The sequence below is a fragment of the Sturnira hondurensis genome, unplaced genomic scaffold, assembly GCF_014824575.4.
Source record: "Sturnira hondurensis isolate 20B ecotype Veracruz unplaced genomic scaffold, ASM1482457v3 Scaffold0019234, whole genome shotgun sequence".
In the NCBI taxonomy this organism is placed as follows: domain Eukaryota; kingdom Metazoa; phylum Chordata; class Mammalia; order Chiroptera; family Phyllostomidae; genus Sturnira; species Sturnira hondurensis.
In genome coordinates, this window is record NW_028091865.1 from 2,134,775 (window position 1) to 2,156,581 (window position 21,807).

The following is a 21,807-nucleotide window of genomic DNA, read 5'->3' on the forward strand; positions in this document are numbered from 1 at the left end:
CAATGTAAACTTTGGACGCAGTCCCTCCCGATGCGTGTCGTGATCCAGGAGAACCGACGCAGGCCCGTCACCACCCACTGGGAGACATCGGCCACGAACCCACACATCCATGAAGAATGTGGGGCCGCGGAACGGGGCAGCCACCATGGAAAAAGGTAGGCGGGGGTCCCTGAAACAATCGCAAGTGGAACGTCCATACGGGCCAGCATGTCCACTCTGTGGTATTCATCCCCAGAAAAAGGACAGGCTAATTCCAAAAGATCCAATCCATGGTCACGGCAGCCTTGGTTTAGCGCGCCGGGATACGGACGCAAGCTTGGTGTCCACCGAGAGACGAAGGGGTGGAGCAGATTTGGTACATACACCGCATGGAGTATTGCACAGCCATGACCAAGAAATTGCTGCGGCATGTGCCATGACAGGGGCGGACCTGAAGGGTATTGTGCTCCGTGAAAGGAGTCACCCAGAGAAGGACACGTGCCATAGGATTTCACTGAGACGTGGAGTCTAAAAAGAGAAAACGACCCCAACAGAGACAGACTCGTGGACACAGAGAACCATCTGAAGACTGCTGGACGGGAAGAGGTGGGGAGGCTGCACGAAAAAGGCGAAGGGATTGACATGTGCAGACTGGCCATTAGGAGAACGGTCACGGAATGTCAAGACCAGCAGAGGGAATACGGTGCGTAATATTGTCATTCACTGACACGGCGACAGGTGACTACTAGAATTAATAGGGTGCTCAGACTGGAAGGGATAAAATCTCAAGTCACTACAAGACTGCACACCACGTATATGCCCATGAAACCAGGGGAAGAAGAGAATCCATGGAGAGCCCACCCCACCGTAGGCCAGGAAGCAAGAGGAGGCGGCCTCCCAGCCACAAGCCAGAGGAAATCAAGCCTGCAGAATACGGCTGGAAAAGACCCCAGGGCAGGAACGTAGCTCTGGTTCGAAGGTTTCCAAAGCGATCTCGAGTGGGAGAAGAAAGAAACCCCCGGCATTGCTTCGGCTCTCTCGGCGGAGGAATCACATGACTACGGGGCCAACCGTCTCCAACAAGGACATGATGAAGCCCTGAGAACCTCATGCAGGTCTCTGCGGACCGGGTTCACGTCCGGGGACACGAACTATCCCACCCGCTCCGGTGCCCTGCATTCAGGTCAGTGATTCACGGGTTAAAGTTCCCCCAAAGCCGCCTGCCTGGATCGAGGTAACATTCTACTACGACGAGGTACACACTTGTAAGTTAACGATCACACCCACCGTCGGGAACAGACAGCAGAACCTTCCTGTCCACCAGGGCACAGAGGGTTCGGGAAGAGGGAAACGCTGCCCTGGGGTAAATGGGGAGAAGTAACCCCAGAAACTCCTTCCACAAGAAAAATTGTACCACTCCGAGATCGAGGTCAGAGTTCACTCCACCACTTACCGTGTTCTGCTGTGTGTAATGCACCCAAACTTTCAAGGGAAAAAGTCTTCTGTTTCACCGTATATAGATACAGAATTAGTGCTATCTGTGTATAAGGCGCCTCTTTATTTTCCCGGCAAAAAATGAGGCAAAAAAAGTGCACGTTATACACAGCCAAATAGAGTTATTTCTAGGGAACTCTGAGTATGATGTGGAACAGACCAAAATCCCCTCGTAAAATGCGAATACTCTCCTAAAGCACGCTGCGGCGGGATCTGACCTCACTATTGTCTCATTTTAGCTCAGAAAGGCACTCCCTCAACCACGCTTATATGTTTTTAACATTGGAATGTTTTTACCAAAAGTGCCGTTTTCTCGCGTTTCCCCACCACATTTTTGAAACGTGCAGGAGTAACAGTGTCCCTTGGCTCCACATTCGTTACCAGGACGGATCCAAGAGAAAATGCAGCAGGACGCTATTTTAATCGGTAAAAACGCGTGGGGAGCCAGATTCTAATGCATGGCGTGCCTTTCAAAATTCCCGGTGATAAAAAGTACGAGTCTGGTAAACAGCTGTAGGTTCTTCAATTCAGCCTGTATCGCGCCGTCTGCTGACAAGAAAAACACGCATCAGAACTCCTTCGCATGGAACCACGTTTATGAATCTCGTGACGTGAAAAATGTAACAATGCCAGAATCCCCAAGTGAGTCCTCTGCGTGTGAAACGACACTACCCAAACTCCTTCCTAGAGGCCCGCCGTCGTTTTAGCTGTCCCGTCCCCCACATCGTATACCTTTTATGCCCTGGTCCTTCTAGATAAGCCATAAATATGGAATATTAGTTGTAGGGGATCTCGACCTCATTTCCTCCTTGCTCCCTGGATGTGTGTGTGTCTCCTGTGCTCATCCCGCAACTGCTGGGAACCTTTTCCCTGTGGGATCTCCCTGGAAAGCATCAACGTTCAGGTTCTCCTGCCTTTCCCCCCTGAATTGCTGCCCTAAAGCACCTCGAATTCTGGCACCCACAACTGCGGGGCTCGTCGGCTTTCCCAGCCAAGGGCTTCTATTTCTTCCCATCCCCATTTGGAAATGCCCAGAGCTCTGTGCAAATGGGGTGTGTAAATAATGGTTTCTTGACCCATAATTTTTACATGAATCACTCCGTTAACAAGATCCCTAAAGAGACTAAGGGATGGAAGAGAAAAGGAAATACACTAAGAATCGAAGTGGGGGTGAGGACATCAATAAAGGAAGGGGCAGGAGCTGGGTCTATGGGCACTACGTAGCTAGTAAAACTCGACGCCCAACTTTTGACGAGTCCTGTGCCAAAGGCGATGATCGGGGTCCATCTCAAAGCAACGACTAAGAGCTGAGGTCACTAAATATGGGAAAGGTTGAATGACTTGACTAAGATCCTACCCAAAATAAGTGACAGCGCCCACACTAATGGTGTCACTTGGCAACAGATAAAAACCTGGTGGTAAGACATAAATAATGAACCAGAGACCTATGGGATCTCATTAACGCCTCCATTCAACTTGTTTTAAAAAAGTAAACGATGACCAATGGATAAATAGTCTGGCCGACGCACTGCACCTACACTTTCTATCCTGAACAGGTTTGTGTGATTACGTTGCTGACACCCTGCCCTCTGTCTCACAGGTTGGGTGTTTAACACATTCTCAGTGATGTGTTGGGACTCCTCCTAATTGTGAAAGAAATTCTAAATTGCAAGTGGAATGGCGTGGAATTTTAGGTAATGGAAACTGAGAAATATAAGAAAAAAATGCCTTTTTTAGAGAAAGTGTTTCTCTAAATTTTCCAAACAAGTATCATTCACACTAACAAAAGAGTATTCTTCTAAAATATAAAAGTTGCTGGATCATTATTAACATTATTCTTCTCCCAATAAGATCATTATTCTATGCTCAAATTAGTGAAATCTTGTAAACCATGTTATCAGAAATTGACTCTGGGTTAACCATCTACATAAGATTCTAAGTTATTTTCCGTCCATCGCTGTCAGGGAGAGATTTATTTAATAATCTGTCGTAATTATCTTCACTTACAAAGGTATGTCGATATGTCTAACACCCAAATGACAGACTAAACTGTGAACCATTCGATGACTTTCACACACACAGTGATGTTCATGGTTAAAACACCCTTCTCTCAGTGGTAACTTCGTTAACGTCTACCTTTTCCTGTACATTCTGTGACTCACTGCACACGATTTGTGACTTCGCAGGAGAAGAAAGAAAACTAATTCTCCCTTTACCTCGGATGAAACAGAAGAGCACCATGGTTTTCAGACGTCCTAAAGGCGTTCTTCCAAGAAACAAATGGCAATGCTTTCTTAATGATAATTTCTGTACGTCACATAGAACGCTAAAAATCCACGTGACAGCTCGGTGCGAAAGAAGACAAAGCCACGAAAGACAGCCGGGCAGAATGATTCGTTGCTCCTTTCGAAAACGCTCTTCGCTTTCAACTCCCTTCAGCTAAAGCCACGCTCGGAACGGTAAGAAAGGAGGGTCCCTTTATCACTTCCACAGTAAATAATTGTGTTATCAACAATACACATTTATTACGGGCTGGATGAACATATTCAACCCAACACACAGGAGCAAAACAGCCCGAATGCCCTGTTACTTGTTCTACTATTAATTGTACTGCACTAACACCAGATTGCAGTAGCTGTTTGTGTTTGTTCTTGGCTGGCCCAAGAACTTGCTACGGATTAATGCCTTAACCCTCTTACGGCAGCTTCGTGTTACACACAGGGAAACTGAGGCACGCCCCAGCCCAGTAACTTGCCCATCACCACTCAGCTGGGAAGGGGACAAGCAGGAATGCAAGCCAGGCTGGCAAGTTCTGGGCCCTTTGTCTAAGCTTAGCCAGACCAGTACACAAAGTTACATTTAAAAGGATAGAGGGAAAATATTTGTACCCCGTGATCACACAGCATTACTTACAATATCCAAGACATGGAACCAACCTGAGCAGTCATCAATGGATGAGTGGATAAAGAAAACCTGATAGATAATAGATAGATAGATAGATATTCAACGGGTGCATAAAGATGGAGATATCATGGGATGTTACTCAGCCAAAGAAAAGGAGAAAAATCCTACTCTTTCTAACAACATCAGTAGACCTTGAGGATGCTAAGAGAAATAAGACAGAGAAAGACAAACACCATATGTTGTCTCTTATATGGGCAATCTTGCAAAAATAAAGGCAAAAAATCACCAAAGACCAATAAAACCCAAAACTCAGAGAAAAAGACCGAAACGCTTGTCTCCAAGTTGGGGGAAGGGGATGAGGGAATTCATTGGGTGAAGGTGGTCAGACACCCACTTTCCGGTGGCCGGAAGACTCCACACCCGGGATTGATGTAGAACATGATGAATGCCGTTAATTAGCACTGATGGGCGGGACGCAAGAAAGGTGTTCGCAGAACAAATCCTGAATGCACATCGCAAGACCTCATCCTTTTCGTGGGATCTCTAAGGGAGGATGGAGGCGAAGTACACTTACACAGTAACCATTCCACAATATAGGTAAGTCAACCCACTGTGCTGTGAATCTTAGCTCATACCACGATGTGAGACTCAGTGATGCCTCGATAAAACTGGAAAAGAGAAAGAGTGCAGGGACATTTTGTCACGACATCAATGCATCGAGAATTTCTGGAAAAAAATAGAGAATCACTTTGGCCAGAACAGATCGGATTTTGAGGTCTACAGGGAAGAAGCCGGGCGCCCAAAAGATTCTGCTTATCCGGGTGTTCAGTAGGACCGGAAGACATTGAGGGATACGACTGCCACCACGCATGAAGTTTTATGGACAGGGGACAATTTGCATGTTTTGCTCTGTGTCACTCAATGACACCCACTCTGGAAACCCGCCCAGGGAAACGGAAATGCCCAATTCTTGTGTGTGTGAGGTCTGGGGGACTCTCTGAAGACGCCATTTAGGAGGATGGGTTATGAGCCTGTTGTTCACACGGGGAACCACCGTCTGGGTGTTCACCCTCCCAGAGTGGAAGCCTCAAACACGCCTCATGTCTGCCCACCCGTGGAGACTGATTTTTTCCTTCTCCTTGGGAAGAATGAGAGAACGCAGCGCACTTTAACCGCACAGTGTTGCGATGAGTGTTTCCTACCGGGAATCCTCGAGACAGAAAAGGAAGACATGCGTGAGAATTCCAGAATGGGGGGTGGTTCCCCGAAGCTCGAAACAGCTCTCAGGGAGTGGCTTTGTTCCCCATGAGGCGACACACTCAACGAGGAAATGCAAACGGGAGCTCGCTCTCGGCACGTAAGCTGTGGGGGCAACACAGCTCGCTGATGCCGTCCTACGGTTCCGAAGGTTGGAATGCCATGGGGCCAAAACCAAGGTGTCTGGTCAGCTGTGCTTTTCTGGGGGGTGGGGAGGGAGCTCAAAGCACTCCATCCCCTTGGCCTCTGTAGCCCCTAAAGACTGACAGACTCCTAGCTGCCTCCCGTCCTCAAAGCCAGCCATGGCCACCTCCATCCTCCTACACTGCCTCACTCCAGCCTGGTTCTTCTGCCTTGCTCTCGGCCACAACTAAGTGGCTTTGTTACCAAAGTATGAAGCCCACCCCCAATTAATCCAGGATCTACTCCTCCTAGGTTAAGGCCAACTGACCGGAGAATATACGCTCATCTCTTTAATTCTACGCCCGTCGCCATGTAAGAAAATATTCACAGGTCTGGGTATTAGGACGTGCATAATATCTCTGGGAAGTCGGTATGATGCCTGCAACTGGCGTCTTTGACAATTAGGAATTTGTGTCCCTTTTGCGACCCTCCACGTGGAGCACAGGACTGCCACCTTCCAAATGCTCGGAATTATTTTTGGTAGCCGGCGAACTACCAAAATTTTTGGCTCAGTGAACCTGCACCGGCTACGACCTGCACCCTCCCATCCACGCAGAAACCCAAATCTAAAACAAACTCAGAGTGGAATTCTGAACTTAAAGTGTGTGCCCTTGCTGTCTGGGCTGTGGATTAAAGGCTCTGACTGGAATTGCAACACGCCCTGAAAGGAGACCTTTGGAGACATCAGTTTGACGCTGTATGACCGACGTCGGTGGTCAGAACTGGGGTTGATCACTTAGTGAATGAGCGGTAGTTAAATATGGATAGTTCTACATTGATTCTCAAACTGATGTCACGGGAGACAAAGCCAACAAAAAAACGTGGGACCCAAAAGACTGACTTGTGCCTTTAAGCAATTTGTGACTGGCAACCGTCATCAGGAAAATTCAGATATTTATCTGTATTACAGGGACTTCGATTCTACCTTTTCAGTGACAATTACGGGCCTGATTCCAAGACCCAGTGAGACAACTGTATGCAAAACTCGTTAAAAAAAAAAAAAAACCCAAAGAAGTCAACAACTTGCGCTGGCTTCACTCTTTCCACATTTTCACATTCTCAAATTCCTCTTCAACAGCCAGCCAGCCCCAGGAAAACGGCCCCGTGGCTTCTGGTGGCACTGCACACAGACAATGGCACAGCTATAGCTTTGCAATCAATGAAAGGAAACTATTGATTTTTCCTGCGTGGGTGGTCTAATTTGGCCCAACCTCCCCAGCAGGAGGAAGTCTATCTGAGGGGCAGGCATTGTTCATGAGGTCAGCTGTGAAATGTCACTGGCTCGGACCTCTGGCACGCCAGCCGCATGATGAAACCGTGTTCATCTTTTATCCTGGGTGGTGTCCCTCCTCCCTCTTTCCATGCCTTCCCCTTTGGGTCATTTTTTAAATTGGAATAGTCTATTAGGAGAAAGAGCACCAGCCAGGTGGCTTTTAAAAACGGCAGCTCCAGCGGCAGGTGGGGCCTACTATGCACGTTCTCCCAGGCTCACAACGCAGCCGGGCGGGGGCTTTTCCCCACAACGGTCTCCTCCGCCCAAGGCTGGGAGCACAGAGTCCAAATGTCAGTCGCGCTCTGTGAATCGCACGGAGACCCACAGGTCTACAGGATAACTGTGCGTTCTGTGGCCACGATGACAAGGGACGCACGCCAGAAGCTACCAACGCAAGGCAGCGTGGCCGCTTCCTTCCTTTCTGTGGCCCTTGTTCTCTGCGCTGTGCAGAACAGGCGGCCCTGGCGGGGGCTTTCCCGACACGGCACTCCCACCCCACGGGGGGGCAGCCCGGGTCCGGTTTCGGAGATCACAGTTCAATGTCATCGTTTACTTCCAACTGCCGACCTCACTGAGACTCATTCTCCAAGGATTGAAGGGCGAAAGAAAAACAAAGACACCCCTCCATTCAAGTCACGATGGACGCACGCTAGTGTCTACGGAAGGCGACGTCTGCCATTCTCGGAAACTATTATTTCTCTGAATTTCAGCAAGGTGCCCTCTACGCTTTTCCCCCTCTCCTTGTCTAAAAAGAACGCCTGCTAATGGTGAATGAGAAACAGGGGCTACCGTCGAACCGTTAACTGCCCTGGCTGGACACCATAAAAACTTTTCGTCTGATGTCTACACGGAAAGGAGACACTCCAATGCTACCAGCACTGGGCGGTGGATGAACACAGGGCACACGGCCGTTTTCAGAGGCGTTTTTCACTGGTGTGGCATTGAGCGCAGAGGGATCATTCTGCTCCGGCGAGCACACTATTTTCTCACGCCACCTACTATCCCGTCACGGCACACGCCGGCCCTTGGACAGCCCTGGACGTGGGGGGGGGAAAGGGAACGCCAATTTGTGTTCAAACCATGGCTCCCCAAGGACGAAGCTTGACCACTGTACAAAACACCCCTTTGCTTGGGGGCCGAAACCACCCAGCGGCTCCTTGCAAGACCGAAACGTGCCGAAAACGGTGACGGGACTCCTACCAGAATAAGGCAACTGGATCCGCTCCTGAAACTTTTCGGTGCCCTGCCTGCAGCATCCTGATGTTCTCCCCTGGACTATTTTAAGAGGCTCACCCCTTCGCAGAGGAGTCGGGTACAGGAAGGCCCCCGGCATACTCACGCCCGTCACCACCTGCCAGTCAACCCGTATCGGGGCTAAAAAGGCAAGATATGAACATGAGGAAGTACTGACCCTCTGGTCGAGGCCCAGGACGCACCGTGGAGCAGACCCAAAGTGACTCCAGGACTGGACTCCAAATATGAGAAGACATAAACGGGTGAGAGGTGAGAGGAGGCACCGGGGGAGGCGTGCTGAGGGCCTCCGGGCCCTCCGGTGTGAGACGGGACAGCGGGGCGCGTTTTCGTTTCCTTCCGGTACTTACCATCCTCGGTGGGCACGTAGATGTTGAGATACAGGCAGTCTTCGTTCTGGTCTTGAACGTAGGTCATTAAAGTATCCAGGTTGGCAGTAAACCAAACGGGGAGCATGTCGTGCAAGAGCGACCTCTCGTCCAAGTGCTGGGGACACACGGCGGCGAACTGGGTGGCGTTGCGAACCCCAGTCCACGAGGAGGGCGGCTCTGGGGGCTGAAACCGCCTCTCGCCCGTGGGAGGCGAGGCGTACGGGACCCCCAGGTACTGCTCCACCGGGCCCAAAATCTCATTGGGCAAGGGTGTTCTTAGGCCACGGATTTTGCCGTAATTGGTGTTGACGACCGGGTGCTGGGCCTGACCGTCCACGCGCGGGACCTTGAGGACCAGGGCCGCGAGCCCCAGCAGGACACTGGGGTTCAGCAGGATGCAGACCGGGGGGAAGCACAGAGCAAGCCATGACCGTCCCGTGGGTCTCGACATTGTTCACAGCGACATCCGCGGGGGCCGGGGAGACGCAACTCCAAGCAAGCGACGCCGAGACGCCAGCCACAGGCAGGAAGGCCAGACCTGGGGGGGCCGGTGACCCAGCAGAGGCGAAGGGCTGGCCAGCGAGCCTCGCCGATGGCTCATAGACGAGATCGGCGTCCCACACAGGCCCAGCAGCAAGGTTCGAAGCAGCCCATGGCCAGCGAGCAGCCTTCCCTCGAGACTGCAGGCAAGTCCCAGCAAGGGCGCGGCTCCGAGGAGGCGATGACCCCAGACGTCGGCCAAGGGCACCGGTTCCTTACGACCACTCCAGGGCTGAGCCGTTGTTGGCCTGTGGGGAAGAGAAAGCAAACAAAGATGAGGAAGGCCAGGCACCAGCCGCCTGTGCCCCTCACTGTCTCCTCCATGCAGCCTTCGACCCCACGCTACACAAGTCTCCTTCACGGCTGAACCTGTACCCCCGCGCCGCTGGGCGGTAAGATCCCCGTGGAGCGGGACGAGCGAGTCCTAATTCCTGCTGCGTGCCCACAGTGCTCAAACAACGCCTGGCAGTGGGGAGACACCCTCCCCCAGGCTTTGGTGAAAGGGCAAACAAATCCCCCAAAAGTACACACATCACCTTGATAACTGTCACGACACCTCCCCAGTTCACTAATCCTGGCAAGGCTGGCCCGCGGATGAATAGGGAACTCCCCGAAACACCGGTTCTCAAAAGTTGAAGCCATAGCTCCCTACAGAGGTATGGAGGGAGCTCTACGTTTTCCAGGACAGGGGTGAGAACACTGAGCTAACCTGGCCTTCATTTTTAGCCAGCCGCCGGTCCTCCTCCCCCCTGACAACCACCAGTTTCTTCTGTCTCTATTTCGTTTGGTCCTTTATACTCCACAGGTAAGTAACATTACATGGTGTGTGTCTTTCTCTGACTTAATTCCCTGAGCACAACACTCTGCATCCAGTTCGTCCACACTGACGCGATTCTCAGATTTCCTTCTTTCTCACGGCCGAGGAGTATTCCAGCATCCTTTAACTCACACGCTCGTTTGTAAAAACGTTGCGGGCCTGGGGGTGGGGGGGGCGTATTTCTGGACTGGGACCTAACTACGCATTGCGTTGACCTGGACAGCTGAGCGGACTACGCCAACATGGTCACCCTTGTTTACATGACACATGTCGGGGCTGAATCCATCACAGAAATGCCACAGGTAATGATTTCCTGGGTCAAGTTCGCCAGGGCTGAACGCAAATGCTCCAGAAATCTGATGGTAACAGGGAACGTGGAAAAAAGAGCCCTGACTGGGAGGCCTCATTGGTTGGAGCGTCGCCGCGTACACAGAGAGGTTGCGGGTTCACTCCTAGGCAGGGGTGCCTCTGGGAGGCAGCCGATTAATATGCTTCCAGCATCTCTCTCTCTCTCTTTTTCTCTCTCTCTGAAATCAGTGAACACATCCTCGGATAAGGATTGAAAAAAAGGAAGAAAGTGAAAAATACATAGCATCGCCCGCCGTGGCTGATTTGTGGGCGCCTCTTTGAATTCTTCAGCAGACATCTGGAGAGCTGCCACACTGGGACCCAACGCCTCGGTAGCCGAGAGACAGACAAGAGGCGAGGACGTGTTGGGAGTCTTCCCTTTTCCTGAAAGCTACCCTGCTCTTCAGCCACAGTGGGTTCCCTCCTCCTCTAGCCTCCCACATGGTAATAAGACACGCCGTGAATTTCTGAACCGGGCAGATGTCAGCCCCTGTGAGTGGAGGAACGTGATATGACATCCCCAGGCTTTGGCAAAATGGCCGTTTCCAGGGGGCTGTGGCAAAAAAAAGGAAAGGAGGCGATATGCAGGAAAAAATGCACACTCAACAGAGGCGCCACGCTGGGATTTCGCTCGAGGACCTGCTCCAAAGGATCTTGGGGACATGCAGGGGCTTTGAATCAGCACAGCGTGGGCGCTGAGCTGGTGTAGAGCAAGTCGTTTAAACGCTTTGAGGCCCTCATTACTGCTCTGTCCATGCGCTAGCCTCGGACCCACTGGGTATCCACAGGGCATGTGTTCCGAGGCCCCCACTGGATGCCTGACGCGACGGAGAGGCCCAAACCCTACATATACTGTATTTTTTCCTACCCACCCACACACCTATGGCAAAGATAAAGGATAAACTAGGTACAGCACTATATTAACAATCGCCGTGTTTTTAGGACCCTAAGACATACATTGCCCCCCTTCCCCAAATTTGGAAGGAATAATGATGCTGCCGTTGAGTTCTGTTTCCATTGCCATTGGAGAAATATTACATTATGTATGCTATTGAATATTTACCACATTTCTGCTTCAAAATTTCCTTTCCTATTTCTTCGCCTCTAAAACCTAGGTGCGTGTGACAGCCTGAAAAATATGGTAAATAATGATAAAATAGGAGAATTACAGCAATACCCTGTAATGAGTTATGCACGGATGTGGTCTCCGTCTTTGCAAATTTTACCCATGCTACTCTACTTTTGTGATAACGTGCAACGCTACTACGATTCAGTGGAGAACTTTCAGCGTTTCACCTGAAGGAGGCACCTGGTGGCTGGCCTTTGGCACGCCCACGGCCGGCGTCTCTATTCTTGCCCTCGGAGGACATCGGGACGTAAAAGAAGGGTGATGTGCACACCCTTCACTGGGATCCAGGACCGTCAATTAGGTCCGACAGATGGAGACCAAATGACTAACGGGGTGAGTCAGAGCTTCCATTGTGGAGGTGCCACCGAAAGGGATGATCCGGGTCCCCGGTGGCCAGAGGGGGCCTCGCGAGATGTCCTCACACTTTGACGAACGGCGTGCAATTTAAAACAACTCATCAACTGTTCAGTTCTGGAATTTTCCATGCGCTGCCCTTGGACCCTGGTGGAATGAGGGTGCCTGACACCCCAGAGGGGCAAACCACGGGTAAAAGAGGGAGCACGGAAACTGGGGACTGCATGAGAGAGTCCACGCAAAGCATCGCTCCGTTACTGCAACTCAGGGGTCCGTGAGGACAGGATCCAGGCGGCGGGTTCGCCCCAGGGCCTCCCCAGTGAACTCCTGCAGGAACTGTGGTCCAAGGCTCACGTTCCCCTGCCCCCAGCGGGGACACAGTATTAGCATTACAGGCACACTTCCTGCTTGACGGCGTCATCAGGCGCCCCCCTCCGTCAACCCGCCCACCCCCAAGGTTCTGGGGGCACCCACAGGAACTGGGAGGAGACACCTCAGCGCATCTCCGAATTTCCCACATCTGGCTTATGCATTCCAAACATCCCTGCGTTCAGGGCGACCGTACTCGCTCAGTTGTTTTCTTTTTTGAAATTTGACCACTCTGCACAAAGAGAATGCAACGTAGACCCCGGGGCCCTTCAACCTCGGCGCGATTGCTGTTTTGGACCGCGTGATTGTTTGTGCGAGAGCTGGCCTATGCATTTCAGGGGTGAGCCGCACCCCCCGCTCTCCACCCAGAAGATGCTGGCTGCATGGTCTCCCGGGGTTAAGAGTAACAAATGCCTCCAGATGTTGCTATGTGACCCGTAGGGTACAGTCACTCCAGGGGGAAAGCTACCGGTCTCGCTCGCCAAACACGGAATTACGGGACCTTGGGAGGACCGGCGGGGACACTGACAACTATGAGCACTGGTAGCCTATACGTCTGTCTGTATGCGTGTGACTGTATGTAAGTACCAGCCAAACATTCGGCAACTCTAAAAGTATTAGCATTACAAGGAATGAGGACTTTGAACACGAGCCTAAGAAATACCCATCACCATCATTAAAAAACCACCACTACACATTTAACCAAGCAGCATACCTGGGGACACAATCATACAAGCTTTTGCACGCCCATGTCACATGCTGAAAGAGATTATTTCACAAGGGGTGAAATGTAGTTCCACACACATACACGTGTCTACTTAATATATAGGACACATACTGATACATTACATTGCCAGACAGTACACACAGGGTCGGGAGTAAGTTAACGCCTACCTGAGTGTGGCTGGTAGGATCATAATATGAGTGTAACAACGGAGAGTTTTCATTTGGACGTGTCACCTAGCATGTCCCAGGGTGCGCTCGCGTGTGACAGTGTCACGTGACGGAATCACAAGCCTACCATTTTGTAATAAAAGGTTTTGTAAGAAGAAAAAGAGGTGATTGGTGCCAGACCCTGTACACTAATTTTCTCAAACATAAAAAGAGATACCACGAGAGAAATTACATGCCTAGAACTTTTAACGAAAGCAGGTAAGAACCACTCACTTGCTGAATACCTATAATTTGGGAGTTAAGAAGGACGCTGGAGAAAGTCTTCTCTGCAAAGGTGGCGAAAACCGCCGTACCTTCCAGCGGCATTTTGATGTGACTTATACCCCGACTGGGTATTTCAGCATCACTCTGTCCAGGGCGGTGATTCTGTCTGAAGCGGCAATTAAGGTGAGGCTCCCACTACTCAGACCTCCCAGATGGTAAAACAACTCCAAGTACCCACGGCGATAATTTCTGCCCCAGAGCACACGTTCCCCCCACGAAGGCTGATCTCGTTTTAGAACATATATGTAAAGAGGGTGAGGCCTGATTGCGTCTATGTTGGGGTTTTGGGCTTCCAAGCGGTAAAATCACATTTGCCAGGTGTTTTCCTTTCCTGACGGTGAAGCACATTAGGAGATAGGGAATTTTGTCGATTCATCAGAGTGAGAGACAGAGAGACAGAGAGACAGAGAGACAGAGAGAGAGAATGAATGAGGTGGAAACATCCAGCCGTCCGTGTCTTTTCTCCACCACACGGAAGAGCTGGCGTTCAGTGAGTGTCTGCGTCTGAATTACTAGGTTGGACAACAAACTTCTCTGCTGTTTCCTGAGAAAGCCTAGAACATTCTGTGCCCACCACCCTGTACGTCTCAACCCTGTCCCCCTTTCCACCGGGCCCCCCAAACTCAAACTCGGTGTTCTGTTCTCTGTGCCTATGACCCTGTTTCTGTTTTGCTTGTTTATGTTGTTCTTGAGATTCAACGCATCAGTGAAATCACCTACCATTCATCTTTTTGTGACTTATCTCACTGAGCATAATACCCTCCAGGTCCATTTCAAATGAACATAAAACACGGAAAGTCAACTGTAATTAATTTTTTTAAAAAATTATCTTTAGGATAGTTTTTAATTAATTAGACGTCATCTTAAGGTGAATAAATATCCAAAGCCATGGTGTTTTCCTTTTAAAAAGGAGCCTGTAATAGCTATTCCCAAATGGCGTATAACCTCTAGATACTTCTACTTTCCCTTTTTTGGGTGCAAAGTGAACCTTTCGTGCACCGACTTTTGTCCAAAAACACAGAACTCAGCCCTGAGTCAGCCTAGTGCACCTGTTACCTCCACCCCCAACCTGGGCTTCTCACCTGGGCCCATCGCCCTCACACACACACCACATACTCCTCATCTTCGCTACGGAGTCCCTTGGACCTGTGTGTCAGGACACACGCACGGAAATGTCCCCTGCAGGCACAGTCATGACAGCAAAAAAAAAAAAAGAACTAGCACAGATGCTCATTAATAAGAGAACAGATAAGATAAGAATACCTTGCACATCGAAAAAACAGTACACAACCCTGAAAAATGAATAAGCTAGAGGCATGCATTATCAAGAGGGGGAGCATTTCGTGGAAGAATACGTGTGACATGAGTTCACTCATGATTAATAACACTTTTTAACACTAAATAGCTGATTGCTTAGAGTGGCGTTTCCACGATCCTACGAACATGGCAAAGGCATTATTAAGACCCAGTGTGGGGATATTGCTTACCTGTGAGAAACTGGAGGAAAGTCACTCCAGTGGGTACAAAAGAATATCAACATGTTCCACTTTGTTTTCCGGCAGCGGATACGTTCACTTCCATTTTTTTTTAAGCACGTCCTTGACGCGCTTTTGGTTTGATTACCTTGAGATGCAGCTGGTAACCCAGGGACCCATACCTACAAAGCCTGACGCAACGCCTGTGTTTCCCCACACACTATCAAGACACCTCAGCCTTCAAAAGGGACTAGAAAACGTAAATCGCTCTTGTCAAGGTTACGCTCCACGCCCAGCAGGAAAGGGCCGCCATCTGCCCAGTCCGTAAAAAGCAGCGGAGGCCCAAGAGCATTGCTGACAAGGAGAGAGAGGTCACCCAAGACCGCAGCTGGCCCGGGCACGCGTGAGCCAGGTGACCTTTGTCGCGTCACTGAGAGCCCGAGACTTCTGGGCGCCAGTGGGCACGGGGATGACACAGGCAAACGGAATTCTCCAGGGGCCCACGGCCTGAGGCCACTGTGACACCTGGGAACGCTGTCCTCGAATCAGAGTCCAGGGGACGTGCAGCAGCTGGTGGGACAGACAGGCCTGATGGGAGTCAGAAGCCCTGAGGTCGGTGAGGGGGTCGGAGCAGGAGGAGTCTTACACCCCTGTTCATAAAAAATGCACTGTCCAAGGCCACACAACATACAGTAGCAGGCGACAGCATCGCCACCAGGTTGTCATTTACCCAAATTCCACATCCAGGGTGAGAATAAATATTCACTGCTCTTCTCCTTCTAGTCCCTGACTCGCTGTGGTAATCAATGCAGTACTCATGACCCACTCCATTCTCCCCAAGTTTGCACACGACGCATACATGTAAATGTTCCATTATACACGTTATTCGCACTTGAACTATATACATCCAAATATTGTATGTATTAGATGTGCAAACACTACCGATGTAAATACATGTTGACATAATATATATCTAAAATTGACACAGATGATACATATTCACATATACGGGCTCCAGCAGAACCAAGGCCTGCTTGCCTGTGGTTGGTAGGGTCATAATATGGGCATCCTAAGTTAGCGTTGTAATTTGAACATTTCACCTAAAACGTCCTGTGCTGCGCTTGACTGTGATAGCGTTATGTTAGAGAACTACGCGCTTATGATTTTGTGATCAAAGATTTTGTAATAAAAAGGGGGGTTGGTTGTGCTGGACCTTGTATAACTGTGTATATAGAAGTTTTGAATAGACCTATATAATCGACACCCAAACCCAGAACACACTGTGATGTGTGTGCAGGTACGAACTAACCCACTGAACTATGAAGCACTGGGGATCCCCAAACTCCACCTTCTGCGTTCTTTGTAAACCTCCGCAGGGCCTTCTGCAAGGGGCTGTAGGTCGCGGATACACTCTACTCTCTGTTTACGGGACATTGATTACCCATTTCCGGAGAGACAGCTGGAAGCGTGAGCGACCTGAGGAAGAACAGACCCAAGGCCCCACTGCTGGGCAGGAAAAGAGGCAACCAGGCGTCCGGCGTCAGGGGGCCAGAATCCCGGCTGGAGCAACTGCACCCGGGTCTGTGTGCAAGTCCCACAGTTTGACCTAGAGCTCGCACCACAGACGCGGTGAGAGGGGCGACCCCGTGGGACGCCAGATCTGCGGATACACGGTCGGACCCTGCGGTTCACGTGAACAAGAGAGAAAACGTGATGAGCATCCTGAGCGATCGTGTTCCCTGTGTCTGGGCAGGATTTAAGGACAGGTGCACCTCGAACCTGCTTTTCCGACTCCACTGACGGAGGAACTAAGCAGCGCCCAACATTCGGAACACTTTCCGAGACACCGTGCGCGTGAACCGGGAACCCACTTCTGCCCTGAAACGGGTATCCCGTTTGCCTCTGGGACAGTCTGCTGTAACGGAAAGCCCGCCTCATTTTACAGGGGACATTACAGGGTCCTGTCTCGCGTGATGCTAGGGGTGTACAGTCCCTTGGATGACAAGGTGACGAGCTTGTCAGTGACAGAGCAACAGGTTATTAAGCGAACCTCTTTCGCACCTTTTACATCCTGAGCAGGACTGCTCTACAAGCTCCCAGAAGAAACACCAGGTTGTGCCTTCTGCCTGGACCCCACCCGCTCCCCAAAGGTTCCCTCTGCCTTCCCCACACTTAAACACACTTGTGTGAGAAAAGACCGCCCCCTGCCCCAAGTCTGAGACCCTCCAGAGAAGCTGCCTGGGTCGGATCACTAGCAATACGAAAGCATTTCCAATCCCAGACGCACAAGAAAGAACAGCTCGTGTCTATTTCCACGGGAAACGCTGCAAGTTAACCACGGGAGAACCAGGCATCTCTAGGAAGCCGCCAGGGCTCCCAGCTCTTGCATGAACTGGAACAGAGTGAAGAAGTTTCCTCTACACACCAGCGAGTCTCACACCCGAGCGCAGAAGGCAGAAGGAAAAGGAACAGCAAGAGCGAAGAAAACAAACTACAAGACGTTGAAAGTCAAGAGACAGAAATGGCAGCCGAGTCGAGAACACACAACAGGACTGGAAGGCTTGCCCTTTGCAACCTGTCTCCCAACCTGTACGAACACAAAACCACGTCATTTTCATCACAGTGAAGTGCTCTGTCGCCGAGGAAGGCAGCCCGTGGCTTCAACAGCATCCGCTCTGGAGGCCTCCACATTGTTTTCTTAATAAAGCCGATAGGAAGTTTCTAGTCCACTCCATCCTTTCCTTTCTGTGTTGACACCAAAGGAATTCTGACACCCAGCCCACTAAATCGCAACCTCCCGACTCTCACAGACTCTGCCTCTGGCGTAACTGCTGTGGAGACAGGTGGGTTTTAAAAGGGACGTCTGGATAAAGTAAATTTAAAAGGCTGTTCCTCTACCCGGTTCCAGAACCGGAAGTCCTCTCCCCAGAGTCCGTGGCACCCACGTGAACTCCCCAGAGTCCGTGGCACCCACGTGAACCCAAGTGTCTTTCAGCAGAACCCACGGGTTCTGTAAACCGGAACAGACCGGAGAAAAGACACCATTGTTCTCTCACTAAATGTGAATGGAAAGTTAGCGTTTGCTTCAATTCTGAATGCACGTACTCAGAGGGACAGACCCACACTCCGTAATATTAGAAATCCCTGCCCCTTTGTCCCCAAGAGAAGTCACACCCGTTTTCCTATCACATGAATGCTCTGGACAGATGTCTCGAAATACTGTGTATAACCCCCCACCACCTGGGCACGGTGGCCATTATGAGCTTTCTTACCTAGACCTGGTTATTGAATACACAATAAAGATGTCCATATATCACTGTCGCACATTTTAGAAATAGCCTGATTACTATTCCAATAAAACCATTTATCTTCTTTTAGGACGTCAAGTTTTATGTCTAGGAAGGGTGTGTGTCTTTCACCAAGGGGGCAAAGGGGGCTATCCCTCTGCACGCGTGCACACACAGGCATGCACACCCATGCACCACGCATGCAGGGTGACAGCCCTCTGGCTACTCACTGCACTAGCTTCACCCCCTGTGTTTGCAGTGCTAACGACCTGGTGGGCAGAGCAAAGCTTACAGACAGAATCGGTGTCTGCTGGTGGGCAGGACACACGTGGTTGGGTGCACAGAGACTCCCCGCGCAACCATCTCCCTGTACGCGCACAGGGTCCTTCGCTCTCTGAACCCAAGCCTCTTGACCTTCAGACCAAAACCCCGAACATAAAGGAGTGTTAAACACGAATGCATAGAAAATGAGAACTCGTGCATGTTTTCCTGGGAAACACTGCAAGTTAATGGAGGACGGGGACACGTCGGAGGAAGTGGAGGTGATTGGTTTGTCACTAGACGCTGTGAGCCGGGGGGGAGTCTGCACTCCACACGAAGCAGACGAGCAAACAGAACAGAAACAGACGCCTGGATGCAGACTAGTCCCAGGGATGTAAAGTCCATCTCGGGGAATGCAGTTAATAATGTTGTGAGGCGTACGTATGGGACCAGGGGGTGCGCGAGACCTACCAAGGGAATCAGTCCGTACATTATAGAAATGTCGAACCACTACGCTGTACAACTGACACTAATAGAAAACAATACTGAATGCTAGTTGTAATGGGAAAAAAATTCAACTAAAAGCAAAACAAAACAAGAGAAGCACAAAAAGTACGCCCCGGAGAATTTCAGCATGAACACTATCAGAGGTGACCACGGTCACTTCTCTGTTTGTCCTTGCCTGCATTACCTACTCCCCACGCTCCGTTTCCATGGGAAAACGCGGCCACAGGCTCCACGTTCCGTAAGCTGTTGAGTATTTTTCGTAGTTCACGGCAAGATCCCGAAACTCTACAGGGCGGATCTACCTGTTGCCTCTCTTCTAAGGTCTGGTAACTCCTTTTGGACCTCAAAGGCTCCCTCTTGCTTTTCTCCAATATATTGTGTGTTACAGAAGAGGCTATGAAAGGGTTGATCTTTTTTTTTTCACTACACAAATCCGATGTCCCCGATTCGTCTGCGGTGAATGCTTTCCTCGCTATTCTCAGCCCGCCTATTAACAGCTATTCTCCCGCTCCGGCCGAGCCCTCCTAACCCGATTAGACCCCATTACACTCTCCGCGGCCATTGTTCCAGCTCCTTCTGCTTCATTATCTCTTAACCAGTCCACGGCTGGGTGTTCTTTTCAACTGGCCCACCCCTGGCCGTGTCACCCCGAGGGGACACACACACACACACACACACACACGTATAGAATCCTGACTTGGAGGCCATCACCTGGCAAACTGTCCACCACGGAAATCTACCCGTGGGAGGAGGGTAGGGCACTGTAAGACGAAGTTCCTTGTGCCTCGTCACACGTCGGGGCCCCGTGGCTGCTTGCCTTGAAGAGGTTTTATAAAAAAACGATCTGCCCCTCGGAGGTACGTCTCTCGAATCAATCAGGTCCTTGGGGAGCCGTAGTGAGTCACGGCAGCCTAGATAGCTGGCTGTGTGCTGTTAGCAATGAACTGAGGTTCTCTCTCCCCGCGCCTCTCTCTCTCACTGTCCCTCCCGCCCTCCCCTCCCTCTCTAGGTAGGTGCCTACCCAACATTTTTACAGATGACATTACAATGACAAGCCTCCTCCCACCGAGGCCCTCTTGGATTCCATGTCACAAATGGAAAGCTTGTGGAAACGCCCCGAGAACATCGACAACTCATCAGCTCGAAGGATGTTCCACGAGAGGAGAGGAGGAAGCCAGAAGTCGCGGAAGGTAGGGAAGAGGCAGGGTGGACCCGTCGCTTCCTACCGGCTGAACCCTTCTCATAAAAATGGGCTTTCGGGTCCTCGGAAGGAGCCTCCGGCAGGACAGAACACAGACACGTCGAGCAAAGCGGGGGCAGACGAGAAAGTTTCACCGCCATCTGTACTCCAAGAGACAGACTCAAGGGTAAGGTCACGCCAGGCAGGCAGCTCTCAGACTCACCCCTGCAGAGAGTTCCCAGGTCAGCTTCTCGCAGACAATAAAACAATAAGCACGTGTGTAAGCTACCAGCTTCTCACGCAGTGACAGAGACCTCAGCCGGCTCTGACGTGCGGCCGGTGGAAGGGACAGGGCAGAAAGGTGCGCCCCCCTGCAAAAACGAGAGCGGGCTATTACTACCCACGCGTGCTTAGTGGTGGACTGAGTCCCCCCCGCTGGGGCAGCGTGGGAAAGGCCCGATTATAATGAGAGGAGGTTTGGCTTCAGCCCAACCGTCCTGGACCGCAGAGCAAATTCTCAGAGCAGGTAACGACGGCCCTGGCCCTTGAGTTGACGGACCGCACGGAATTCCAGCAGCACGGCACAGGAGGCCTCTCCCAGGAGCCCCTTGGGGGTGACTGCCCCCGACATGTCAACGGAGAGAATGACCTTAAAGCCAGCCCCAGGGGCCATCATGGAAACCAGAGAGCCTGGAACAATGACATCGGAATGGCACCTTTGACCTCGTACAACGGGCTTCCGGAACCACAAAGCACTCAGAAAGGAGAACATTTTGTGACTTCGGTTAGAACAAGTGGGGCGAGAAAACGGGCAGCTTTGTGAGAGAAGCATTAGGTCATTTGTGAGCAATTACTGGCTTTGTATAAAGAGCACTTCCGATAATAAAGGGAAAAACAGCCGGGCGAGGAAGTTTGCCCAATCTGCATCCTTATTTTTTTTTTTTTTTTTTAACGGAAAGCACTGCATCCCAGTGCACAGAACTCTAGATGGGATTTTAAGTTCAAGCAACAATCCAGGCGGCCCTAGGTCCCTCGCTCCCAGAGGCGGCTGTGTAACTGGAACCCTGGGGAGGATGCACCCTGAACTTGGCCATCGGGATCTCTGGGGAAACAAGGTGTGAGCACCAGCACTGAGGAAATTCTCCAGGCGAGCCAAAGGGCGGCCAAACACGCACACGCTGACACGAGCTTTCCACACGCGTGTTCACATCCACACAAAACGCACCATTTGGGCGGCGTTTTCTTTCTTCTTTGCCTTTTAGAAGAATTGTGTTTGGGCAGAAAAGACTAGCACGTGAAGGCTTGAAAGCCAGCCCACACATATCACTCAAACAGTAATAGGGCAACAGCAACCCCACCCCAATTTACACCCCCGGGGCCCTACCCCACCCACAGGCAGACACTGGGAGGTCAGCTAGACTTCCTTCTCCAAACAGGCGTCAGCACAGCCCCCAACAATGTTTCTGCCTTGACATATTATGTCCAGATGTCACCTAAAAATTATGGGTGGGCGGTCACCACCTTGCTGGCTTCTTCCTTTCTAAATTCTCCGTATCCCGGCGACTCTATAGTGACTGTTATCACTCTCAAGGGCTCACGTGATTGGACTT

General features: G+C 50.9%; 1 protein-coding gene across 4 annotated transcripts in view; it reads right to left on the minus strand.

The window, feature by feature from the left end:
* The window catches only part of NLGN4X (neuroligin 4 X-linked), a 217,619-nt gene that overhangs the window by 161,064 nt on the left and 34,748 nt on the right, over window positions 1-21,807 (minus strand). For 3 of the 4 annotated variants that reach the window (XM_037027700.1, XM_037027703.1, XM_037027701.1), the window contains exon 4: window positions 8,692-9,500. In XM_037027700.1, coding sequence (XP_036883595.1) covers window positions 8,692-9,163 — 472 coding nt within the window. In that variant the 5' untranslated portion in view covers window positions 9,164-9,500. Of the gene's footprint in view, window positions 1-8,691; window positions 9,501-20,420; window positions 20,584-21,807 lie in introns of those variants that run through there. The other variant, XM_037027702.1, reaches the window with a different exon arrangement.